Source organism: Nicotiana tomentosiformis, chromosome 12 (assembly GCF_000390325.3).
Source record: "Nicotiana tomentosiformis chromosome 12, ASM39032v3, whole genome shotgun sequence".
Classification (NCBI taxonomy): domain Eukaryota; kingdom Viridiplantae; phylum Streptophyta; class Magnoliopsida; order Solanales; family Solanaceae; genus Nicotiana; species Nicotiana tomentosiformis.
The window spans coordinates 74,911,415-74,937,738 of record NC_090823.1 but is presented as its reverse complement, the minus strand read 5'-3'; the positions used below and the strand labels follow the sequence as shown (position 1 = coordinate 74,937,738).

The following is a 26,324-nucleotide window of genomic DNA, read 5'->3' as shown; positions in this document are numbered from 1 at the left end:
CCTCACAATAACTCTTTCCACTCGAGCATACCTCACAATCACTCATGCCTCCCAATCACTCAGCACTCGACACTCGCACTCTGTAGGTACATTCGCTCACTGGGGGTGTGTAAAGACTCCGGAGGGGCTCCTTCAGCCCAAGCGCTATAATCTGCACGAAAAACTCACGTGCTGCACGGTCAAATCACGTGCTATAATAATAAAGTATGTTGCAGGGAGGCAGCCCCGATCCATACTCATCCTCACAATCAGGCCCTCGGCCGATATCAAACATGCTGCGGCGTGCAGCCTGATCCCATAAATATGCAACATGATGCGGCATGCAGCCCGATCCCATAAATATCCTCACAAATCAGGCCCTTGGCCTCACTCAGTCATAAACCTCTCAAGCCACTCGGGCATTTCAGTAAAACAGGGCATTCAGCCCAAAACATTTATATGCATCAAAATAGAGTCATAAAACTGAGTTATGATATGCAATGAAATGAATATGACTAAGCATGAATTTTCAATTTAAAACAAATAATTCACAGCAATATGACTTCTGTGGGTCCCAATAATACTGGCTCATAGCCTCAATCATGATTTTTAATATTCTTTTCAGCTTAATTTCTCTAACTCATAAAACCGCATGGAAAATGCCAAGATTATTTAACTACAAAATTCCACATAAACAATTATGTCACAATTTCTATAGTGCACGCCCACACACCCGTCGCCTAGCATGTGCGACACCTCCCAACAATTCACATAATACATATATTCAGGGTTCATACCCTCAACTCCAAGATTAGAAGAGTTACTTACCTCGAACAGGCCAAATCCAATGTCGAGCAAGCTAAGAATTGCTCTAGAAATTCAGTTCTGCGCATATCAACTTCCAAATGGCTCGAATCTAGTCACAATAATTTGACTCAGTCCACACAATTTATAAGAATTAATTCCATATCAAAACACTAATATTTTCCATAAAATCCAAAATTACGCCCCCAAAAAATTACCCGTGGGGCCCACGTATCGAAATCCGATGAAACTTACAAAATACGACAACCCATCCAATTACAAGTTCAACCAAACTAATTTCACTCAAATCCGACTCCAAATCGGTATTCAAACTTGAAAAATTCGTTTTGTGACATTATAGAAATTTCCTTCTATTTCTCTTGAAGATTCAATAATCTTACACCAAAAATGAAGATTAATTCATGGAATATAATTACAAGGGAGTTAAGAACACTTACCCCAAGTTGTGTGAAAAATTTCCTCTCCAAAATCGCCCAACCCAAGCTCCAAAAATCCGAAAATGAGTGAAAATGTTGAACCCTCGAATTTAAGGTTCTGCCCCAACGATTTCCGCATCTGCGGACAAGATTTGCGCACTTGCGCATCCGCTTTTGCAGACAAAAATACGCGCCTACGGAAAACAGTCGGCCCTCTAAAATCTCGCATCTGCGGCGCCATTCTCGCATCTGCGGGTTTCGTAGATGCGCATTCCCCTTCGCACCTGCAGTCTCCACATGCCAGCCCCATTCTGCATCTGCGCCAACACCTTCGCACCTGCAGCCTCACAGATGCGGAAAATTCCTTGCACCTGCGAGCACTGCCCAGTCCCACTCTTGGCCGCTTCTGCGGCTTATTTCACGCACATGAGGCTTCGCACCTATGATCAAAATCTTCGCAGGTGCGATCACACCAGTAGGCAGCAGTTCCAGCATTTTCTTAAGTCCAAATTTGATCCGTTAACCGTCCGAAACTCACCCGAGGCCCCCGGGACCTCAACCAATTATATCAATAAGTCCCATAACATAACACGGACCTACTTGAGGCCTCAAATCACACCTAACAACATCGAAACAATGAATTACACCTCAATTCAAAATCATTGAACTTTGAAACTTCAAATTCTATAACTTGCGCCAGAACACATCAAATCACGTCCGATTGGCCTCAAATTTTGCACACAAGTCACATTTCACATTACAAACCTATTCCAATTTCTGGAATCGGATTCCGACCCCGATATCAAAAAGTAAATCCCCCGGTCAAACTTCTCAAAAATTCAACTTTCGGCAATTCAAGCCAAATTCCACTACGGACCTCCAAATAATTTTTCGGACACGCTCCTATGTCCAAAATCACCATACGGAGCTATTGGAATCATCAAAATTCGAATCCGAGCTCGTTTACACATAAGTCTGCATCCGATCACTATTTTAACTTAAGCTTTAAACCTTAGAACTAAGTGTTCTAATTCCTTCAAAAAAAACCTCACTGGACTCGAACCAATTACCCCAGAAATTCACACAACAACTGTAAAGTACAATTTGAGAAGTAAATGGAAAAACGGGGTTGTAATACTCAAAATGACTGGTCGGGTCGTTACATTCTCCCCCACTTAAACATACATTCATCCTCGAACGTGCCAAGAGTTGTTTCCAAGCCATCAAATCAATGTTCCATCTTACCACACACGTACCCGGGGGTGAACCCATATCACCCTATCCCACATAAGGCTTGACTACACAATGCAACTGAAAATCATTAATTTAACCTTAGCCCATAAACCTTGGAGTTTAATTTCCAACCTTTAAAATTTCTTTCAAGACACAAATCTTACATTTACACAACGTATAAGTCCGGACAAGTTGCATAGAGCTATAACTATAACCACATATATAATCAACCAACATATTACACAACTCGCATGCTCGTAGCACCATTCCTGATCGCAGTGACTACTCCAAACCAACCGCATACTAATATTAAACCCATATCAAACCAAAGCTCATCCCAAAACCTTCGTACACTGTTTATAATAAAAGAAACATGCGAAATTTCATGACCCCTTACCAGATCAACAAGTCACGGATCCCTCTCGCCCCAACTAGAACCACAATCCATTTTTGAGCCAACTTTCAATATTATACTCCCGAATATACCGAAATCAAACCTGATGGTACCCATTCTAGGTCCAATGACCTTATATTACTAACCACAACTGTTCCATAGACATGCCTCACCAATATAACTCAGAGCCACAACCTGTGCCATCCGTGCACCAATACGCAATAATTCAAATGTACCCAGTCATGGAAAATGACTCAAATGAGAGAACTGCCCCGCCATTAACAAGTACCTCCATAACGAAACGCTAAAATTTCATCATACACCGTAGAACCATCACCCGATTCTAACACGAGGTTCATGATATATACTCCGAGCCACCCTGCTCCGAATTAATAATGACGGAGAGGCAAATGACAAAAATACCACACAAAACCTAAAAGGACATAACCATTACGCTATTGATCATGCAATACACCAAGTGCTCATCACACTCAAATTCCACTATAAAGCTCAAATAGAACTGTGCCATCTGTGCACATAACCAATGAATCACAACTCCTCGTAGCATAAAGGAGTAACTCACAGATCATTTGAGAACACGAATAAGTTAAACATCAACTGAATGATACATCCCTCAATAATAGCAGTATGGAGCCAACAATTTCGGCTCGGTGTAGAATACACATCTTAATTGGGCCTACCTGTGGACCCCCAAATCAACTCGGGTTACCCACAAATAGATAAAAATCCCTCCGAAAATTCATAATAACTTAATCATAACACATTTCATCATTTGTCTAGCTCCGACCATAACTTCACAGTCCACAACCATGAAACTATCTGCTCCTGGGAACTCCAAATCTCCAAATTCATAGAACACGCGAATCACCATATTTTATTTTTATTTCCACCGCCCGAATGCTAACACCTCTCTCATACACGATCATCCCACGAGAAATACTTTAAAAGTTCTTCCGTGCCACTTGACAAAATTTGAATATCAATAGTCTTCCGCACTACATCTTTCACGAATAACAACTCAATCATTCCATGATTTCCATATACCCATAAGGTGTAACATAACCCGTATCAAGAAATTCCTTTACTCGAGTCATCCTTCTTCTCAACCTCTGCAAGTCATAACCGATCCACAAGTATGCTTCAGACCAAAACCAATACTACACGTAACCATGCAATCAAATCGTTGATAGCAAACTCCCCCACTTAACTCAATGCCATAGAATAGAACATCTAATAACTCACCAAACCCATACTCTATTACTGCCATAATACCGCAGGAAGATTCAACTAAATGCTCAAAAGCTCACATAACACAAACCATATAGTACCTCAAATAATCCACTAAGCTCACATACATCCACATGACGATCATGTCAACTTTCTCAACCAAATTCAAATTCAAATCTTAACACATATACCTCGTTGGTAGAAAGAAAACTCTCCACATAACATTATAAGGATCACACCTCCGTAGATTACTCCGCAGGAGATAACCCACCTGCTTAGCCTAAAATTGACATCTATACCCTTTCGCAGCAATAATTACTACACCATCACTGAATCTTCCTGAGTCTGAACTCACAACAAGACATGAAAATCTACTTCACTCCATAATTAATCAACACGAAAAATCTTTCAACACACTCATAACTTGGGGCTATGTGTCATATCAAGACAACAATCTAGCACCCCATAGTCCTTCTTACATCCCACGCAAACTATTCTCGTCACAATCAAACCATCTGAACACATTCTGCAATCACATCATGCTCATCATATAGCCATCCGGCCACTCATCGAGTCACAAATTCCACTCATAGGGACGCTATCGATCACATAAGTTCCCAAAAGACCGTGCCCACACAGCCAAAATCTACATGCTCGAGCTACAGTCAAAACCCGGCCTCAAGTCCTCCAGATTGGCCCATCATCAGCACCCAGAAATGACAACTTGCACCTCATCCATGGAATCGCCAGCCGATACCGAGCGCTTACATGCGCACACGGATGCGTGGAGGGAATTCAAAGAGTTATGTTTCAAACTTAATCAATTCCGCACGATAAGGAAAGAAAGATGGGAAATTATCCTAAATTCCCTGTAGCCTCTCGAATATAGGTATGGATGTCATCATACCGATCCGCAAGACTTTACTAGACATTTGCTCATGACTTGTAGAACCTATGAACCTAGAGCTCTGATACCTCCTTGTCACGACCCAAAATTCAACTAGTCGTGATGACACCTAACCCAACTCGCTAGGTAAGCCAAATAACAACTATCCAATTCCATGAAATTTTATAAGACAATTAAGTGAAAGAAAATATCTGAATCTTATACATTCCCTAAGGACTGGTAGTATAAATCATGAGCTTCTAAGATTAGAATTTACCAAGCTGGTATGAAATAAATACATCATCTGTTTGAAATGTACATAAACAGTTTTTTATAAATATATGGCTATCATGAACAAGAAGCAGCTACAATCAGAATGCATGTACGTCTTTAAATCCCGCTCCCATCGATCACAGCAACATCAACATCCAATATCTGCACGCAAGGTGCAGAAGTGTAGTATGCGTACAACCGACCCCATGTACTCAATAAGTAACAAACCTAACCTTAGGTTGAAAGTAGTGACGAGCTGGAACACATGTCAAAGTCCAACACCAATAGCCAATAACATCTCATAACAATATAATAAAAGTGGTACAAAAAATAACTCAGAAATATAATGTTCATCTCGTTCACGATTTCAGAAAATAGACATGCTTTCTAAGTATAACAATAAAAACCCAAATCTTTTACCGAAAGTACCAAAATATGAGAAGGTTTGTAAAATCATGATTTTCCTTCCAAAACATTTCAACAGGTAAATGTTTCATTCTCAAAAGGCATGAGGAAAAGTACATTTATATGCCTAGATGCCAATGTGTATGAGAATTCATGCATGACGTGATACCGTACAACATGAGGAAAAATGCATCTATATGCTTGTATGTCAAGTGCGCATGTCGAATGTAGTACAACAGAGTGAACAACCATATGCATACTCTCAGAGTATCAATCCACTTAGTCCTCCCAATCACTCGGCACTCGCACTCGCACTCAATAGGTATATGCGCTCACTTTGAATGTGCAGACTCCGGAAGGGCTCCTTCAGCCTAAGCTCTATAATCCGCACGGATAACTCACGTGCTATAGTATCAATATCTGGATCCGCACAGACAACTCACGTGCTGCACGGATAACTCACATGCTATAGTATCAATATCTGGATCCGCACGGATAACTCACGTGCTATAGTATCAATAACCTCACAATCAGGCCCTCGGCCTCACTCAGTCATCAATCTCTCCAGTCTCTCGGGCTCACTATGTCATGAAACTAGCCCAAAATGATGATGTGATGTATCAACAATTAACAACAGGGACTGAGATATGATATGCAATGAATGTATATGACTAAGTACGAAATTATAATTTAAAAATATAATTCGACATCAAAAATGACCTCAGTGAGTCCCAATAATACCAGCATTTGCCTAAGCATGATTTCTAACATGAGTCACAACTCAGTTTCTCTAACACATGACAAATACTTGGAAAAATACAAGTTAATTGACTACACAACTCTACGGAATCGACTGAGTCTCAATTTTTATGGAGCGCGCCCACACGCCCGTCACCTAGCAAGAAGAAAAAGGACAGTACACAATGTTATGACTTCTGAGAGAGTGATACATTAAGCAAGAAGACAGTACACTAGGATACATTCATACTGCTATTCCTGAAGGTGCTTGAGGTTCACGGTTGGGGGGGGGGGGAGGGGGGATTTGGATGAGATAGAGAAATTGGGGAGGGGGAAATGAACAATGTTATGACTTCTGAGAGAGGGATATCGCAGGGAGTAGGGTTTTTTCTGGGGAGATTTTCAAAGGGAAATTTTGGGGGGAAGTTTTGCAAAACAATTTCTCTTTTGAAATTAGTAAGTAAGTAGTAGTTTTCTTTTTTACCAAGGAAGGAAAAATAGTAATTTGTTTACATTTATTATAAATGTCACTAACTAAATGTCATTTTTGTTATTTTTAATTAAATGTCAGTATTTTTGTAACATTTTCTAATAAATGTCGATAAATTATCTTTTTTCTGACATTTATTATAAAGTCATTAATTAAATATCGTGGTAGCTCATATTTGTTGTAGTGTACCCACTCCAAAAGAACAAAATATTTACACCAAATTGCCATTTTACACAACTAAAAATTTAAATAACAGAAAAAATCACCTAAGTATTTCTTGCCAAACATATATATCAAAATCAGATAGAATTCCATACATGCATGTAGCAAATCTAGGCAATAAATTATGCACAAAAAAAATTAAATCAAATATGGACAAACTTTCAGAAAAAATTAGAAGTGAAACCAGAACACGGTGCAAGAGAAAGAACCAACAGAGAAAAGTTACCATACTAGAAGATTATAGCAAGCAGAAAGTAAAAGCAAAAAAGGACAAAGCTCATGAAAGAATTCTGAACATTGAAAGCGGAGAAAACTCCAACATAGAGATCCAGAGAAGCCCACAATAATTGAAAAACTTACCAAAACAAAAAGATTATATCTTGAATTCTTGAAATAGCGAAGCAAGTAGAAAATCACAAAGAGGAATTGAGGAGAGAGATAGATAATCGGAGAGTTTGTATCTGAAATAGTAAAGTACACGTGGTTTTGGTAAAGTAAAGGTACGGTACACATGTCAATTCGCTAATAAGACAGGCTCAAATAAAAGTATAATACACAATACATTTTGTACAATTCAGGATTGATGTGTTGTACAGCCTTAGCCGCTTATATATAGTAATAATAGTAAAGTAATAATCAGACCACATATATAAATATACATCATGTTATCTAGTTAGACGCAAGCAGGCTCTGATACCAACTGATGAAAAACAAGTATGAACAGCGGAAGCAAATAGCCAAGATCACTTGCATATAATATAGACAACACATAATTACTGATTTTACTCAAACATATCTCTTGAAGTGTGACCGCTATCGCGAAAAGAGCCTTCAAGTCATCTTCCAATTCCACAGTCTTTTATTGTGTGACCCGAATAATGTCCGGAATTAGCAAAATTCGTGTGGGCGAATTTCTCATGTAGTAAAAATATTTCCTCCTTATGGAATATGACCCCTCAATATAGCCACAGGTTTTAGGGTTTAAAACCTTTTCCTAAACCTGTTGAGTCTTCCTTTTCCACCAAGAAATATGATTTTTTTTAATTCCTAATTATTCAGGCACAACAGGGACCACAATATCTAATTAACGAGACTTCTTATTATGGACTTAATTCAAAATATCCGAATTAATACTGCCACAATAAATTACGAATTATTCCACTAAAAATTCGTAACTGCACTTCTCAGTTCAATTTTGAAATTCTTTCATTAAACCTTATTTAGCTCCCCGTGTTAAGATTCAGATACTAATCAAATAAATTAAATTACTGACAATTTAATTCATTGATTATTTCCTTTAGACTTTTGCTTAACTTATATTATGTGACGGATACAAAATACACTTGCAGGGTTTACACATGAAAACTTATAAGCTTTCATAAAGGTGTATCATCTATCTCTAGACCAAGATATGGATTCCTTCAACTAACTAGTATTTCTCCAATGTATATCATCATTGTCCAATTTACCAGGTATATTGACCCACAAAAATATCTCGCCTTTTAATAAATCAAAACAATAAATAATATACACAACCAATAATAATTATATCAAGATTAAGAGTATAAGTACGTTTAGTGGCTAGAGAAGTTATTTTATTAAGTCAGTATAAAATTCTTATCCCTACTTGGTCCGTTCAATACATACAAATTGTACTAGCACAAGAAGTCAGAATTAAATTATTCCCATAATCAAGATATCTTTGACAAATACCGAACGCAATGCTCGGGATGATAGTTTTATGGCCCATCTCTATGGGATGATGGATTTGCAGCTAAGGATAGGAGGTCAGCCAACCACATCTGAAGAGAGGACCTTATTGGAGCAGCGGTACCCGCTCAACGCTCATGGCCAGCAGCTGGTTGGGATAGGTGATGGCTACAGACTCCCCGATGATGAGGATATCAACACTCCTGAGCAGCCTTAGGTCGAGCCGGAGTAGTCAGATGATGAGGACGATGATGATGATGAGGAGGAAGCACATGATGAAGAGTGGAGAGCCTCAGAGGATGAAGACGCAATTTGATCAGGGAGTTTCCTTGCACCCTACTCATTTTTCTTGTTTTGTCAATTTGTGTATGCACTGAGGACAATGCATGATCTAAGTGTGGGGTGGGGACTTGTAGAAATTACTTCTAGTTGTTTGTTTTATTGTTTTAGTAAGTGTTGTTTTCATTAGATACTTGTTTTAGTTATTTGTTTTAAGAATTTGGTTTAGTGATTTGTTTTTGTTATTTGTTTAGTTATTAAAAAAACATAACTGGACTCTTCCCGACGATGGATCTCCTAGATAGTTTTCCTGAGGGAAGTAAGTCTAGAGAAAAAAAGAAGATTTTTTTAGGTAATATAGTAATTCCCCCTTGGTTTTTCTTTGGGCCGCGGTTCTTTTCCAAGAGCTTTTATTTGAACCGGGTGTAGTTAGTTTTAATTTTTAGGAGTAGGAACCACGAAGCTATGCATTTAATTGTAGTAATATCTCTTAGCTTTGTTATGCCTTGAGAATAGTTAGGACTATGGTCGTGACGCTTAGGCTCGATTTTTGACTCTAGCATAAATACCATAAATCGTAGATTCCTAATTTTGCTTAACTGCTTTGACTGGAGTGTCGCGATGAAACCAATCCTGAGTGAGTTATGTGCCATGTGTGTGAGAGTTTTGTATGTATTCTGTGCATTGTATTTGATGTCTAGAACTTGCCCTGTGTGTGTGCAAAGCGAAATAGTAGTCTTGTTCATTCTGAGAAGTGATATAGGCATTTCTTTGTTAAGCCAGATATATATAGTTTACCCACCTAAAAGTTATGTAACGTAGTTAACCCCTTTGAGCCTGTAATCCTATTTTTTTGGCAACCACACTACAAGCCTTACCCAATTATTTGAATTAACCATCTATTTGAACCGTTTCACCTCTAACGAGCAGTTGAATTATTATGAACTTTGTAAAAGTAAAAGAGTGGGATGGTTGGTTTGGCTTTTGAGTGGAACTAATGAAATAAGGAGAAAGGTGCATTATTTTAAAAAATTAAGAGCCGCTTGAATTGAAAAAAAAAATGAAAAAAAAAGACAAAAATAGTTGTATTGCTATGAAAAAGAATATTCTTAGATAAGTGGTGACTCTTAATGTAATTGTGCTTAAAGAAGTATGGGGTAATATATATTGATGTGAAGGTGGAGTTTTGGTTTGACATAAGTATGGGCTGGAATGTTAAAGTATATGTATTAAAGTGCTTAGGGAGGTGTAGTCACTCATATATCCAAATATATCCTACCCGACCCGCAGCGTACATTACAACCAATCAAAGTCCTATTTGATCTTAGACTAAATAAGCTCGATTAATAGAGTATTACACTACGGGCAAGCCTATGGTGCATCATTTGTGGCATATGAATGTTATTTCTGAGAGCGAGTAAATGTTTTCCTATCTTGAGTTCATACGTTCTTAAAATTCATCGTGTGTGGAACTGAGCTCTTTGTTGGGTGAGGGCATGTGATTCATAAAGGAAAGGTAATGTCATTGACCTCCATGTTAGACTAAGTAAGTAATTTGTGAATAAGTCATGGTATGTAAGCCAAATCTTGAGGCGAGAATATTACACCGTGATGCTTAGACTATTTTAAATATTCTTGGTGCAAGGAGTTAAGGGAATTGCTTAGTGAGGTTGTGTCTATAAGTTGGTCTGATTGCTCGAGGACGAGCAATGTTTAAGTGTGGGGTATTGATGTGTGGCTATAATTCATGGTTTAGCACACTATTCGCCTTGCATTTTATATTCTTTAATGATAAATTACACTTTATTTACTCGTAATGAACGCCATTTTATGTGTGTAGGTGAATTAGAGATGAAAGTAGAGAAAAAAGGATACTTAAAAGTCGAAAGCGTGCTCGGGAGGAGTTGAAAAGGAGAAGCCGACGAAGCCAGGTACACTAAGCGTTATACCTGGCAAAACCAGGCCTAGTGCAGGCCTTATACTTGGCGACACCAGGCTAAGGCCAGGTGATAGACCTGGCGAGGTGAGGCAGGAGCGAGATAGACCAGGCTTTATACCTGGCGACGCCAGGCTTGGGGTGAGGTCCACCAGGCGTTAGGCCTCGCGAGGCCAGGTCTGGGCACGCACAGTCCGAGTTTTGAAGATTTATTTCTCTCCGGGTTTGACTAGGACTTTGCCTGCACGTTTAGGTCTTTTTCTACACATAAAAATAGACCTAAAAATGCCATTTTGGGGGACTTTTGCAACCGGAGGCAAGAATAGCTTGTGGAATCACCTGTTGGGAGTTAGAATCATCGATTTCTATATCCTTTCATCTTTACTTTGTACTTTAATTATGCAAAAATATTTGTGATATTGTTACTATGAGTATGAGTAGCTAAAATTCCTAATCTAGAATTTTGATGGAACCTATTGAAGGATAATTTTCTTGTTACGTTAATATAAATTTGCCGTAGTATTTTCGCTATTTGTTCAACTATACTATTCATGTGGTTGATTGAAGGGCCCTCAATTAGCTGTGCCTATTTAGTATGTATTACTCGGGAGAGAATGCATATTTAGGTAGTTGTTGAATAACATCACTCCTAACGTATATGAGGGATCAATACGAAGGGTTTAAAGGTGGGATTAGAGATAATGAAACCTTGGTGCGATCTGAGTGAGCCGTACTTAATGCCAGCTAGCATAATTCGGCAGAATATGTCTAGTAAATTGTGGTAATTATTCGGGAGAGAGTTACGACAGGTATAGTGCTCATGATCGATAGAGAAGACTTAGGCGAATTTATAGAAAACGTAGCGGAAAAGATTCCGACAATAGAAAAAATAACAACCTTAGATCTTTCCAATTCTTGTTTACAAAATTCGTAGTTAGTCATTTTTTAGTGCATTTTCATTACGTAACATTTAGTTAATAAACATCCAAATTATTATTCAAATATTTCTGAAGATTGATTGCGTGAATTTATGTTGGTCTAGCAACTGTGGTTGATAGGTTAATTCCCTGTGAGATTCGACTCCGGACTTATTAGCCAGAATATATTTGCGACGACCGCTGGTATCTTTTATAAGGCATAGTTGGGCGTGATCACCTCTTCCATATCAACATTCAAAATTAATTCAGCTATGAACAAACCATGTCCGCTCCACTTTGGGAAAAGATACAACTCATATCAGAAACTTTGATCAAGACATTTTAAAACTCATGTTAACAGAGATGAAATCCAACAAATCGAGATCTAGGGTTTGAGAACAATCTAGAGAGAGAACCTGGAGATAAAGGAGAATCGTGGTTCAACAATGGGGAAGATAATGGCGCTGTGAGAGAGAGATCGTGTAGAGAGAAATAAGATACCGTGATTTTGAGAGGGAATAAACTGAAAGAATGAGAGAAAAAAAATATTAGACAGCGTATTTAATGGCTTCACGGTAGGAAGTGACCATAAGTACATATTTTATTATAAAAACTAAAAAGTAGCTATAGAAAATAATATTTTAAAGGGTTTTTATTTATAATAAATACGGTATAAAGCTTTGCAATAAGAGGTAAAATTTCCAAAAAAAAAATCACTTCTTTTGCGTCTTTACTGAATTTTGTATTTTAATTTTTCAACGTGAAACATCAGTGTGCTTCTTAATTTTTTTTCCGGTTCACCAGTAGAAAAGAAAAAGGAAAAAAACAACTAAAGAAATGTAAATCTTCAGAAATCAATGGTGTATAATATTAGTGCATGATAAAAAGTAAAAACACATAAATTCGTTATTTCTTTTAGTAGAATTGGTTTAAATTGTCAATATCATCACCGTTTCTATTGTTCGATCAATTAGCAAAGAAGCCTGTGAGACACTTAAGGAATTATTCTCAATAATTTGCATATAATGCAGTAATTTTAACAAAGATATGATGTTATTTATTTATATCCACATATATTTCAGCATTTGGAAAGGACAAGTGCATAATTAATACGATTCACTTTTTAAAAAATTCCAAATATTGTTGGGTACAGAGTAAGTATAGAAAGTAGTTTATTTTCCTTAAAAACATAAAAACTTTACATATTGCATATATCTAAAAGGATTAGCATATATTTAGGTCATTACTACTAGATTTAGGTTTTATGGCTATCACCTATATAAATAGGAAAAGGCATATCGAGAAAAAGAAAAGACTTTCTCTTTGTCTATTTTAAAGGACTCGAAATTGATGTTAAATCTCCTTACTCTTTGAGTCACAAACTTTTCATTCTTATTCTATTGCCTAAGCATAGTTAGTTTAATTTAATATGGAAAAGGGAGGAGATAGTGAAGAAAAGAGGAGGGAGAAAGCAATAGATGAATGGCTACCGATAACGTCGGACCGGAATGCAAAGTGGTGGTATTCAACCATGCACAATGTTACTGCCATGGTTGGTGCTGCTGTTCTTAGTCTACCTTATGCCATGTCTGAGATGGGATGGTAACTTTATTTATTTCTCTTTTTCTTTTCTTTATTTAATTTGTTTTTTTTTTTATATTAGTTGAATTTATTAGGATTCAACCACAAATTAGTTTGGGAATGCATGAGTCGTAGTATTGTATTCTTCCTTTTTCTTTGGGATTTGTTTTTATTCTTCATTATCAAATTTTTTGATAAGGAATTGCCTTGACTATGAATGTTTTAAAATTTAGATATACTCAAATTCCGGTTTTGTATAACTAACTGCTTGATATCATCTAATTAGCAGTTTTTCTAACCTATTTTTATAATTTTTGAAAATTTTAAAAAACTGATTCTGGAAATCTGGAAAATAGTAGAACTATTTTTTTGGGACTCCGGAGATCTCGTTATTTGTTTTTTAAAAACTAAGCCTTTAGTTGTGGCGTGCATAAATTAACCAAACATTATGTTTAGATCGAACTAATAGATGCATGATATGTTTGTGCATATAGACTTTTCTCACTTGATCATTATATATATATATAAATGGTTGTTTGCATCAAATTATATTAACTAATTAACATGGTTAAATGACTTAATAATATATATATAATCATTTTATTAAGTCATTTAACCATGTTAATTAGTTAATATAATTTGATGCAAACACCCAATGCAATTAATTTTACCTCATCCATGCGCGCATATCTTCTGAGTTAATGATATAGTTTTTTTTTTTTTCATTTCGACTATTGACATAATGAATAAATTTGTGGTAATTAAGTTGACATACCTTTTTATCGGATGTCCCCAAAGTTACAGTCGACATACCTATATTATATATCCTTTTGTTTCTTTTTAAATTTTGGTAATTATAGCTTGTTATACAAATTTGTTGTCTGAAAGATCAAATTAAAATTTGCAAGTGATACCACATTCATCTAATCATTGTATTAAATTATAATAAGTGTTGCAGGGGAGCTGGTGTAACGGTAATGTTACTGTCATGGATTATAACATTTTACACAATCTGGCAAATGGTGGAGATGCATGAAATGATACCAGGCAAGAAAAAATTCCAAGAAATTCTTTTCCCAAATGCCAAACCTATCAAACTCACTTACTTCATTATGATTTTCTCCTCTTTTCAATTTGTCCTCTCTCACTTGCCAAATTTCAACTCCATCTCTTCTGTCCATGACTTACTCTGCTATAGCATGGACTGTGTCACTAAAGGAATTAGGAAAAAGTGAGAGAGAAGTTAGTTATGGTCCAAAAAGTGAAAAAATATCAGATAATGTGTTTATGTTTCTGAGTGCATTAGGAAATGTAGCATTTGCATATGCTGGACACAATGTAGTTCTTGAAATTCAAGCTACAATTCCTTCGACAGAAGATGCACCTTCAAAAAAAGCAATGTGGAAAGGTGTATTCACAGCTTATATCATTGTTAATAAATATAGATTCTCACATTAATATATAAATTAATTGTGATAAATTAATGTAATTTTGTACATGCAATGTTTCGTGCAAGCTTTTTCCCTACTTACCCCTATCTCTTATTTTTTTTCTCTTTATGTTGCAGCTTTGCATTATAGTGGGTGTACTTTTGACTCTAACATCTCCCATTGGTGGATTATGGAGTATCATCAAATCAGCGAAGTCTTATCGCTTCTACACCTTATCGATACGGCCAATCTGAGTTTTTAGATGTTAAATTATGTGCTATATCCTGCCTGTTTATTGTAAGGCAGAGATGCAGAATTTTAGGATAATTCTTTCAGTTTTAGAAGAGCTTTTATATATGGAAGTTTGCTAAAGTTTGAATTGTAATTTTTGGACAATTGAACTGTTTTTCTAATCAAAGTTCTATCACAGGGATAGAGGAGTTAGGCCAGACTCCAACATGCGTATTCCAAAGGAATTCTTTGAGAGTTGAGGACACCTTCTTACAAGTTGGATAGTTCATATCATACATTACTACATACAATCTAGTCATAAACACTCTAAGCAATGCACTGCCAAGAGATATCATCATTAACAATAAAATGTTGACAGTAAACATTGAATCAGATTCCACATGAACTTTCAGAAAACCAGAATTACTACATAAACTTAATACCATGCAATAGTGCCTTGGCTTCTATTAAACTGGCCATAGAATTCTGCAAAAGCCTTCATCATGTTTCCGCGATGATCACTAATGATATCCCCTCCTCCTGCTGAACCAAGATTACCTTTGTTGCATCCATCAACATTCAATTTTACCCAACCCCTATCAGGTTTGTTCCATTTAATAGCCTGGGAGTGAATAGAAAATTGTAACTTCTCCATATACTTACACTTGTCGATCCAGAGTTGTGAAAGTTTTAGAGTAGGAAACTGACAATTAAGGATTAATGTTAAGCACTTTGAGATGATGATATGCCACCCTGACATGGATTTATTATCAAACCTTGCTGCATATCTGTTCAACCATATTTTCCAACAAATCATAGACGGTATACATTGGAGTAACACTGAGTGAACAAATCATAGACGGTATACATTGGAATCAAAACAGAATTTTCTTCAACTTTATGAAAATCACAACAATTAATCGAAAGCAACTATGGCCATAAATCAATATCAACAAGGGCACTCCCGAGGTACCACCTAGTAGTCCCAAATCATAAATAAATTCACAATATCTCATTTTCTTATATCACCGCGGGAGCCTTCATAATTTATTTAAAGAAAATATTTTTTTCCGAAATAGCATCCCGCGTTTTAGCCACCCTTATCACACCGCATGACTTCTAGTAGTCACCCCTACTAGCCACGCGTATCAAGCCACCCTTATCTCACCGCATGCGTTTCAACACCCAGACCTTATACCACCGCATGCGTATCAATATCACAATATATCACAATTTGTACCTCAAGTGCTCAAATAATTTAACTTGCCAAAATAATTCAACAACAATATTTTTCCACAATAAAGAGCTCACGGCTCATGCCAAAATAAATCATCAATAATAGTTTGCCACAATAAAGAGCTCACGGCTCATGTCAAAATAATTCAACAATAATATTCTTCCACAATAAAGAGCTCACGGCTCCCTCACAATGAGTATAAAAATATTCAGGAGTAAATAATTTAGGAAAATAATATTTCAAAATCTTTACTATGTTGCTTCAATATCAAGTTTAAAAATGTCAAATACTTCATATTAATAATATTTAATTTAAAGAAAATCAACCTTCAAATAATGCGCAGAATAAAAGAAACCAAGTTTCAACTAAACAGGTAAAACAATTAGTAAGAAAAGATCAAACAAATTTGAAGTATATATCTCAGATCAGTGATGAAGAATATAACAAGATAAAATAATTTAATAAATGCGCAACAGTGATCTACACAATTTAAAAATATAATCTTTCGCAATTTAGCCCGTGTACACACTCGTCACCTCGTGCACACGACTTTCAACACATTTCAATAATCACATCAATACCAATCCTAGGGGAAATTTCTCCCACACAAGGTTAGACAAGTCACTTACCTCGACTTGCTCCAATTTAACCAAGTATTATGTTTTTTCCTCGAATTTCTGACTCCGATCAACTCGTATCTAGTCATAATTAATTCGATACAGTCAACAAAAATTATAGTAATCAATTTCATAAGAAAATATTACATTTTCATTAAAATCCGAAATTAGCTCAAAATTTGTCCGTGGGGCCCACATCTCGGAATCCGGCGAAACTTACAAAATCCGACAACCCATTCAATTACGAGTCCACCCATACCAATTTTACCAAAATCCGATAACAACTCGACCTCCAAATCTTAAATTTTCGTTTTTGGAAGATTTTGCAAAAATCTTGATTTCTTCCATTTAAATCCGAAATTAATGATGAATATGACCATGGATTTATGAAATATAATCATATTTGGATATAGAACACTTACCCAAGTTGAAGTCTTGAAGAAATTCTCAAAATCTCCTAAGAACCGTGCTCCAAAACTCCAAAACGAAATGAAGAAAATGACCATTTTTGGTCCTTAAGTTTCTGCCCCAAAAACACTATTCCGGTCGCTAAAAGTCCAATCCCGTCGCTAAAAGTGTCACATCAGGTCGCTAAAGGTGCACACCAGGACTATTTACACCAGCAGTTTTATTTCACTAAAAAGGCTCTAACTCCATCATACGAACTCGGAATTTGACGATTCTTGTTCCTATGAGTCACAAATAAAACTACAAACCCATTCGTTCAATCGAAACTCAATTCGGAGTTCATTTTCTCAATGTGATACCAATTTCGCTCGTTAAACAATTAACTCATATTTCGCGCTTAAAACTCAATCGCGACTTGATGAAATTAGACCAAACTTTCCAGATCACTCCTATAATTCATTATCAAAATGTCGAAAGTCTCAAAATCGAATTTTGATCTCTAGAACTAAAAATGGACTTTTGGATCATTACATGCTTATGTTGAAAACATCAAACTCTTCCTCGACAGCTTGTAGTTTATCAATCATAACTTCTTGTACTCGACTCCAACTGCCAAACGGTTTAAAGTTCTGCAAACTAGATACAAAGTACTACAACTTTTATGTTTTTCTCATCGCCCAACTCCTTATAGATTGCGAGATATAAGCTCCCAAAGTCAGCCCTGTGCAGCAGAAATTTCTGGCGATGCACATTGCTGTAGCCAAAATCTGCAGTACCAGCTTCAGTCAATCGATCATAATATTTTGTATAAATGTCTGAATGATAAATGGTTTATCATTCTGGAAACTAGAATCAAAGAGCTACAACTTTCATGTTTTGATAATGTTCATATTTCTTATAGATTTCGAGATATAAGCTTCCAAAATCAGCTCTGCGATTGCACCGGTTGCTGTCCAAAAATAGCTTCTGCAGCAGAAATATTCCAGCAGTTCCTTTTTGTCCGAAATCCATTCCGTTAACCTTTCAAAATCCACCCGAGGCCCTCGGGACCTTAACCAAATATACCAACATGTCCCAAAATACAATATGAACTTAGTTGAGGCTTCAAACCATGCCAAACAACGCCGAAATTACGAATCGCGCATCGAATCGAATTATGAGTTTTCAAATCTTCCAACTTCTATATTTTGCGCCGAAACATATCAAATCAATTCCGATTGACCTCAAATTTTGCACACAAGTCATAAATGACATAATGGATTTATGAAAATTTTTAGAATCGGATTTCGACACCGATATCAAAAAGTAAACTCCTCGGACAAACTTCCCAAAAATTTAACTTTCGGCATTTTAAGCCAAATTCTATTACGGGCTTCCAAATAAAATTTCGATCACGCTCCTAAGTCCAAAATAACCATACAGAGCTGTTGGAATCATCAAAATTCTATTCCGGGGTCATTTGCACATAATTTGACATCCGGTCACTATTTGAACTCAAACTTTTAATTTTTCATCAAAATTCTATATCTCGGGCTAGGGACCTCGGAATTTGATTCCGGGCATACGCCTAAGTCCCAAATCACGATACAGACCTACCAAAACTGTCAAAATACTGATCCGAGTCTATTTGCTCAAAATATTGACCAAAGTCAACTCAGTTGAGTTTTAAAGCTCTAATTCACATTTTAATTCATTTTTCACCTGAAAACTTTTCGAAAAATTTTACGGACTGCGCACGCAAGTCGAGGAATGATAAATAGTGCTTTTCAAGGTCTTAGAATACAAAATTAATTATTAAATTTGAAGATGACATTTTGGATCATGACATGTGTCTAATGTGGATGGGCTACATGAGTTGATTCTTGAGGAGGCCCACAGTTCGCGGTTCTCCATTCATCCGGGTGCCAAAAAGATGTATCAGGACTTGAGGCACCATTATTGGTGGAAAAGAATGAAAAAGGATATAGTGAGGTTTGTAGCTCGGTGCCTCAGCTGTCAGCAGGTGAAGTATGAGCATCAGAGACAGGGCGGATTGCTCCAGAAGTTAGAGATTCCATAGTGGAAATGGGAGCGGATCACCATAGATTTTATAGTTGGCCTCCCACGGACTTCGAGAAAGTTCGATGCTATTTGGGTGATTGTGGATCGGTTAACCAAGTCCGCACACTTCATTCCTGTTGGGACTACTTATTCTTCGGAGCGATTGGCTGCGATTTACATCCGAGAGATTGTCCGCCTCCACGGCATGCCAGTGTCTATCATTTCAGATCGAGGCACACAGGTTTGGAGAGACGTGTAGCAAGAGTTGGGTACCCAGGTTGAGTTGACATTTCACCCTCAGAAGGACGGACAGTCCGAGCGCACTATTCAGATATTGGAAGACATGCTACGCGCTTGTGTCATTGATTTTGGGGGTTCATGGGATCAGTTTCTGCCGCTTGTGGAGTTTGCCTACAACAACAACTACCAGTCGAGCCTTCAGCTGGCTCCATATGAGGCTTTGTATGAGAGACGGTGTAGATCTCCTATGGGTTGGTTTGAGCTGGGTGAGACTAGGCTATTGGGTACTGACTTGGTTCAGGATGCTTTGGACAAGGTTAAATTGATTTAGGATCGGCTTCGCACGGTGCCGTTTAGACAGAAGAGTTATGCCACCCTGACATGGTTAAGCACTTTGAGATGATGATATGCCACCCTGACATGGATTTATTATCAAACCTTGCTGCATATCTGTTCAACCATATTTTCCAACAAATCATAGACGGTATATATTGGAGTAACACTGAGTGAACTCCATTTCTTTCTTTAGCTAACCACCAATTCATGATGGTTTGTCTTAGATGACCAGTGCTAAATCAAACCCCAAAAAATAATTACGTTTGAAAAACCAAACCTGTCTAGCAATTTGGCTATCTCTGAATATATGGGACATTGTTTCCTCCTGTGTCTAGTACAACAACTACAAACAAAAAGGATTAGAATCCCAATTTTCTTAATTGCATCATATCACGACCCAAAATTCTAACCTGTCGTGATGGCGCCTATCGTGGTACTAGGCAAGCCGTTCTTTCGAAATAATTCCAACACCTTTAACAAAAATGAATTAAAGCAGTTTAAATAATAAAAGTTTTAATAAAACAGGGATAGAAACCCAAAATACAACGCGGAAGTTCCCAACTATCGGGGTGTCACAGAGTACATGAGCATCTATACATCACAAGTCTAGAATATACTGTCTATGATAGTCTGAAATTAAATACAATATACTGAAAGATAGGAATGGAGTGACAAGGTCTGCGAAACGCCGGGCAGCTACCTTGGAATCTCCAAAAGATCAACCGTGTGATAGAATCAACACCCACCGTGTCCGGAAATACCTGGATCTGCACACGAAGTGCAGGATGTAGCGTGAGTACAACCAACTCAGTAAGTAACAATACTAAATAAAGAACTGAAAGTAGTGACGAGCTTCACAGTTATAGTCCAATTATAGTAATTTCAACATAGGGAGGTAGGCATGCTTTCAAGTTTGACAATTAAGACCAAAACAGTAAATTCATGTCCAGTTCAACTAAAACAGAAGATAATATCTCTCAGTTAGTTACCTCAATCCAAGCAAATCTCTACTCCAACACACTCTTGCCTCGCAAAACGGCCTCTGAATGCCTCGAATCTTGCCTCGCAAACCCTTGTTTTAATAATCTGCCCAGCACTTTCGCTTCTGCAGCGTCGTAGAAGTGACATCACACATGCATTTTTGGCTCATTCCACTACTGCGGTCCCTCACTCCACTTCTGTGTACTCGCTTCTGCGAGAACCTAAGCCGCCTCTGCCGACCAAGCCCATCTGCCCAGTTTTGCTTTTGCAGTTCCCCTGCCGCATCTGTGGTCACACAGATGCGGAACTCACTATCGCACCAGCACGCCTTCCGCTTCTGCGCACCTCTCACCGCACATGCGGCCACGCAGGTGCTGAAAACTCCTCGCACATGCGACCCCCTGCACACTCCCCTCCAACTCGCACCTGCGCAAGCCAGCCCGCACCTACGATCAAAGCTCCACAGGTGCGGTTACACCAGTAGAGGTCCAACTTCAGCAATCACTCAACTTCAACTTTTGATCCGTTAACAATCCGAAATCAACCCAAGGCCCACGGGACCTCAACTAAATATACCAACAAGTCCTAAAACCTCATACAAACTTAGTTGAGCCCTCAAATCACATCAAACAACTTCAAAAACATGAATCGCACCCCAATTCAAGCCTATTGAAACTAAGAAAATTCAACTTCTACAAATGACGACGAAACTTATCAAAACAGGTCCGATTGACCCCAAATTTTGCAGACAAGTCATAAATGATATTACGAACCTACTCCAACTTCCGAAATTGAAATTCGACCCAAACAAAGTTACAATCAAGAACATTATTATTTGTCGTGCATTGATGATCTATTTGACAAGCTTCAGGGAGCGAGGGTGTTCTCTAAGATTGACTTGAGGTCTGGGTATCACCAGTTGAAGATTCGGGACTCGGATATTCTAAAGACAACATTCAGGACTCGTTATGGTCATTATGAGTTCCCCATGATGTCTTTTGGGCTGACCAACGCCTCGGTAACATTCATGCATCATATGAATAGTGTATTTCAGCCTTATCTCGACTCGTTTGTCATAGTGTTCATTAATGATATCTTGGTGTACTATCGTAGCCAGGAGGAACATGCCCAGCATTTGAGGATTGTGTTGCAGCGGTTGAGGGAGGAGAAGCTTTATGCTAAGTTCTCCAAATGTGAGTTTTGGCTTAGTTCGGTGGCGTTCTTGGGGCACGTGGTGTCCAGTGAGGGTATTCAGGTGGATCCGAAGAAGATAGAGACGGTTCAGAGTTAGCCCAGACCATTCTCAACTATATAGATTCAGAGATTTCTTAGCTTGGTCGGTTATTATCGTCGTTTCATGGAGGGTTTCTCGTCTATCGCATTGCCTTTGACCAAATTGACTCAAAAGGGTGCTGTTTTCATTTGGACGGATGAGTGTAAGGAGAGCTTTCAGAAGCTAAAGACCGCCTTGACTACAACTCCAGTTCTAGTTTTACCTTCAGCTTCAGGCTCTTATATAGTGTATTGTTATGCTTCTCGGATCGGTATTGTATGTGTTTTGATGCAGGAGCGTAGAGTGATTGCTTATGCTTTGCATCAGTTGAAGCCCCATGAGAAGAACTACCCTGTCCATGATTTGGAGTTAGCTGCCATTGTTCATCCTTTGAAGATTTGGAAGCATTATATCTACGGTGTGTCTTGTGAGGTGTTTACAGATCATCGGTGTCTCCATCACTTGTTCAAACAGAAGGATCTACATTTGAGGCAGCGGAGATGGTTGGAGCTACTAAAGGACTATGATATCACTATTCTGGATTATCCCGGGAAGGATAATGTGGTTACCGATGCCTTGAGTAGAGAGGCGGTGAGTGTGGGTAGCCTTGTATTCATTCATGTTGGTGAGAGACCTCTTGCAGTTGATGTTGAGGCCTTGGCCAACCAGTTCGTGAGATTAGATGTTTCGGATACCAGTCGGGTTCTAGCTTGTGTAGTTTCTCGGTCTTCCTTATATGATCGCATCAGAGAGCGCAAGTATGATGATTCCCATTTACTTGTCCTTAAGGACACGGTTCAGCATGGTGATGCCAGAGATGTTACTATTGGGGATGATGGAGTATTGAGGATGCAAGGTTGGATTTCTGTGTCTAATATGGATGGGCTACATGAGTTGATTCTTGAGGAGGCCCACAGTTCGCGGTTCTCCATTCATCCGGGTGCCACAAAGATGTATCAGGACTTAAGGCACCATTATTGGTGGAAAAGAATGAAAAAGGATATAGTGGGGTTTGTAGCTCGGTGCCTCAGCTGTCAGCAGGTGAAGTATGAGCATCAGAGACCAGACAGATTGCTTCAGAAGTTAGAGATTCTAGAGTGGAAATGGGAGCGGATCACCATGGATTTTGTAGTTGGCCTCCCACGAACTTCGAGAAAGTTTGATGCTATTTGGGTGATTGTGGATCGGCTAACCAAGTCCGCACACTTCATTCCTGTTGGGACTACTTATTCTTCGGAGCGGTTGGCTGCGATTTACATCCGAGAGATTGTCCGCCTCCACGGCGTGCTAGTGTCCATCATTTCAGATCGAGGCACACGGGTTTGGAGATACGTGTAGCGAGAGTTGGGTACCCAAGTTGAGTTGATGTTTCACCCTCAGAAGGACGGACAATCCGAGCGCACTATTCATATATTGGAAGACATGCTACGCGCTTGTGTCATTGATTTTGGGGGTTCATGGGATCAGTTTCTGCCGCTCGTGGAGTTTGCCTACAACAACAGCTACCAGTCGAGTCTTCAGATGGCTCCATATGAGGCTTTGTATGAGAGACAATGTAGATCTCCTGTGGGTTGGTTTGAGCTGGGTGAGACTAGGCTATTGGGTACTGACTTGGTTCAGGATGCTTTGGACAAGGTTAAATTGATTCAGGATCGGCTTCGCACGGCGCATCTTAGACAGAAGAGTTATGCCGACAGGAAGGTCCGTGATGTTTCTTACATGGTTGGGGAGAAGGTTCTGCTCAAGGTTTCACCCATGAAGGGTGTTATGAGGTTCGGGAAGAAGGGCAAGTTGAGCCCTCGATATATTAGGCCATTTGAAGTACTTCATAGGATTGGAGAGGTGGCTTACAAGCTTGCCTTGCCACGTAGTTTGTCGAGTGTGCATCCAGTATTTCATGTTTCTATGCTCCGAAAGTATGTCGGTGATCCGTCTCATGTTTTGGATTTCGGCACAGTTCAGTTGGATGGTGATTTGACTTATGATGTGGAACCGATGACCATTTTGGATCGATAGGTTCGAAAGTTTAGGTCATAGGACATAGCTTCGATGAAGGTGCAGTGGAGAGGTCATCCAGTTGAGGAAGCTACTTGGGAGACCGAGCGGGAGATGCGGAGAAAATAGCACGGACAACTCACGTGCTATAGTATCAATATCTGGATCCGCACGGACAACTCACGTGTTATAGTATTAATAATCTCACATCAGGCCCTCGACCTCACTCAGTCATCAATCTCTCCAGTCTCTCGGGCTCACTATGTCATGAACCTAGCCCAAAATGATGATGTGATGTATCAACAATTAACAACAGGGACTAAGATATAATATGCAATGAACGTATATGACTGAGTATGAAATTATAATTCAAAAATATAATTCGACAGCAGAAATGACCTCAGTGGGTCCTAATTATACCAGCATTTGCCTAAGCATGATTTCTAACATGAGTCACAGCTCAGTTTCTCTAACACATGATAAATACTGGGAAAAATACAAGTTAATTAACTACACAGCTCTACAAAATAGACTCAGTCTCAATTTTTACGGTGCGCGCCCATACGCCCGTCACCTAGCATGTGCGTCACCTCCAAACAAATCACATAACACGTAATTCAGAGTATTATACCCTCAACACTAAGTTTAGAAGTATTACTTACCTCGTACAAGCCAATTCCAATACCGAGTAAGCCAAGCGATGCTCCAAAAATGCCATCCCACGCGTACCGACCTCCGAACGGCTCAAAACTAGCCAAAAGGAACTCAAATACATCAAATAAAGCCTAAGAAAACAATTCCAAATGGTAAAGGTTGAATCCTTAATCAAAAGCCCAAAATCAGCCAAAAGGTCAACCCGGGCCCGCACCTCGGAACCAGATGAAACTAACAAAATCCGATAACTCATTCAATTACGAGTCCAACCACTAGTTTTATTCAAATCCAGCTCCAAATCAATGTTCAAAACTTAAAAATTCACATTATGAAACTTTAGGCAAACCCCCCCAAATTCCTCTTTAAATTTACAAACCAATTACCAAAAACGAAGATAGATTCATGGAATATAATGAAAACCAAGTGTAGAATACTTACCCCAGTCCTTGTGATGAAAATTGCTTCAAAAGTCGCCACAATCCGAGTCCCACATCTCAAAATATGATAAAAGAACCAAAACCTCGATTTTTATAGCTTCTTCCTAGCGGTTTTCGCATATGCGGTCAAAATGATGCATCTGCGACCTCCGCTTCTACGGATAAAATCTCGCCTCTGCGAAGCCCCATGAAAACCGTCCCTTTCGCACTTGCAGACATTTTCCGTTTCTGCACACGGGCAGGTGCGCCAAACAATTTTTGCTTCTGTGCCACATGCCGCTTCTGCGGTCGGGTCGTTACATCCTCCCCCACTTAAACATACGTTTGTCCTCGAACGTGCCAAGAGTCATTCCAAAGTTATCAATCCTCCGTGTAACCTTACCTTGCACATACCCGGGGGTGAACCCACATCACCCTATTCCATATAGGCCTGACAACCCAACATAATTTAAGATCATTACTTCAACCTAAGCCCGTAAACCACATAATCCAATTTCCAACATCCGAAATTTTTTATAAGTCTCGAATCTCGCATCTATACACTGTATTAGTCTGAACCGACTGCATCAAATCATAACCATAACCTAGAACAAAATCACATGATATACCACATAACTCAAATACTAATAGCAATTACTTCCGATCACAATTGCTACTCAAAACAACTCATTATCGGTAATAACCTCATTTCAAACAAAACCTCATTCAAAAACCTTCGTACACTGTCGACGATGAAATAAGCACGCAGAAACTCATAACCACTCATTAGTTCAACAATCCATGGAGCACCCTCTCCTTTGACAAGAACTATAGCCAATTTCTAAGTCGATCAGCGATAATAACGTTCCAAATATGCTGCAAACAAATCTGATGGCACCCATTCTAGGTCCAATGACCTCATTTTATCAGGCCC

General features: G+C 38.5%; 1 protein-coding gene across 1 annotated transcript in view; it reads left to right on the top strand.

The window, feature by feature from the left end:
- The first annotated feature begins 13,227 nt into the window (after positions 1-13,227).
- LOC138903710 (lysine histidine transporter-like 2) overlaps positions 13,228-26,324 on the top strand; it is an 89,189-nt gene continuing 76,092 nt past the window's right edge. The window contains exons 1-4 of the mRNA XM_070192185.1: positions 13,228-13,553; positions 14,491-14,740; positions 20,100-20,124; positions 21,918-21,934. Coding sequence (XP_070048286.1) covers positions 13,381-13,553; positions 14,491-14,740; positions 20,100-20,124; positions 21,918-21,934 — 465 coding nt within the window. The 5' untranslated portion in view covers positions 13,228-13,380. The remainder of the gene's footprint in view (positions 13,554-14,490; positions 14,741-20,099; positions 20,125-21,917; positions 21,935-26,324) is intronic.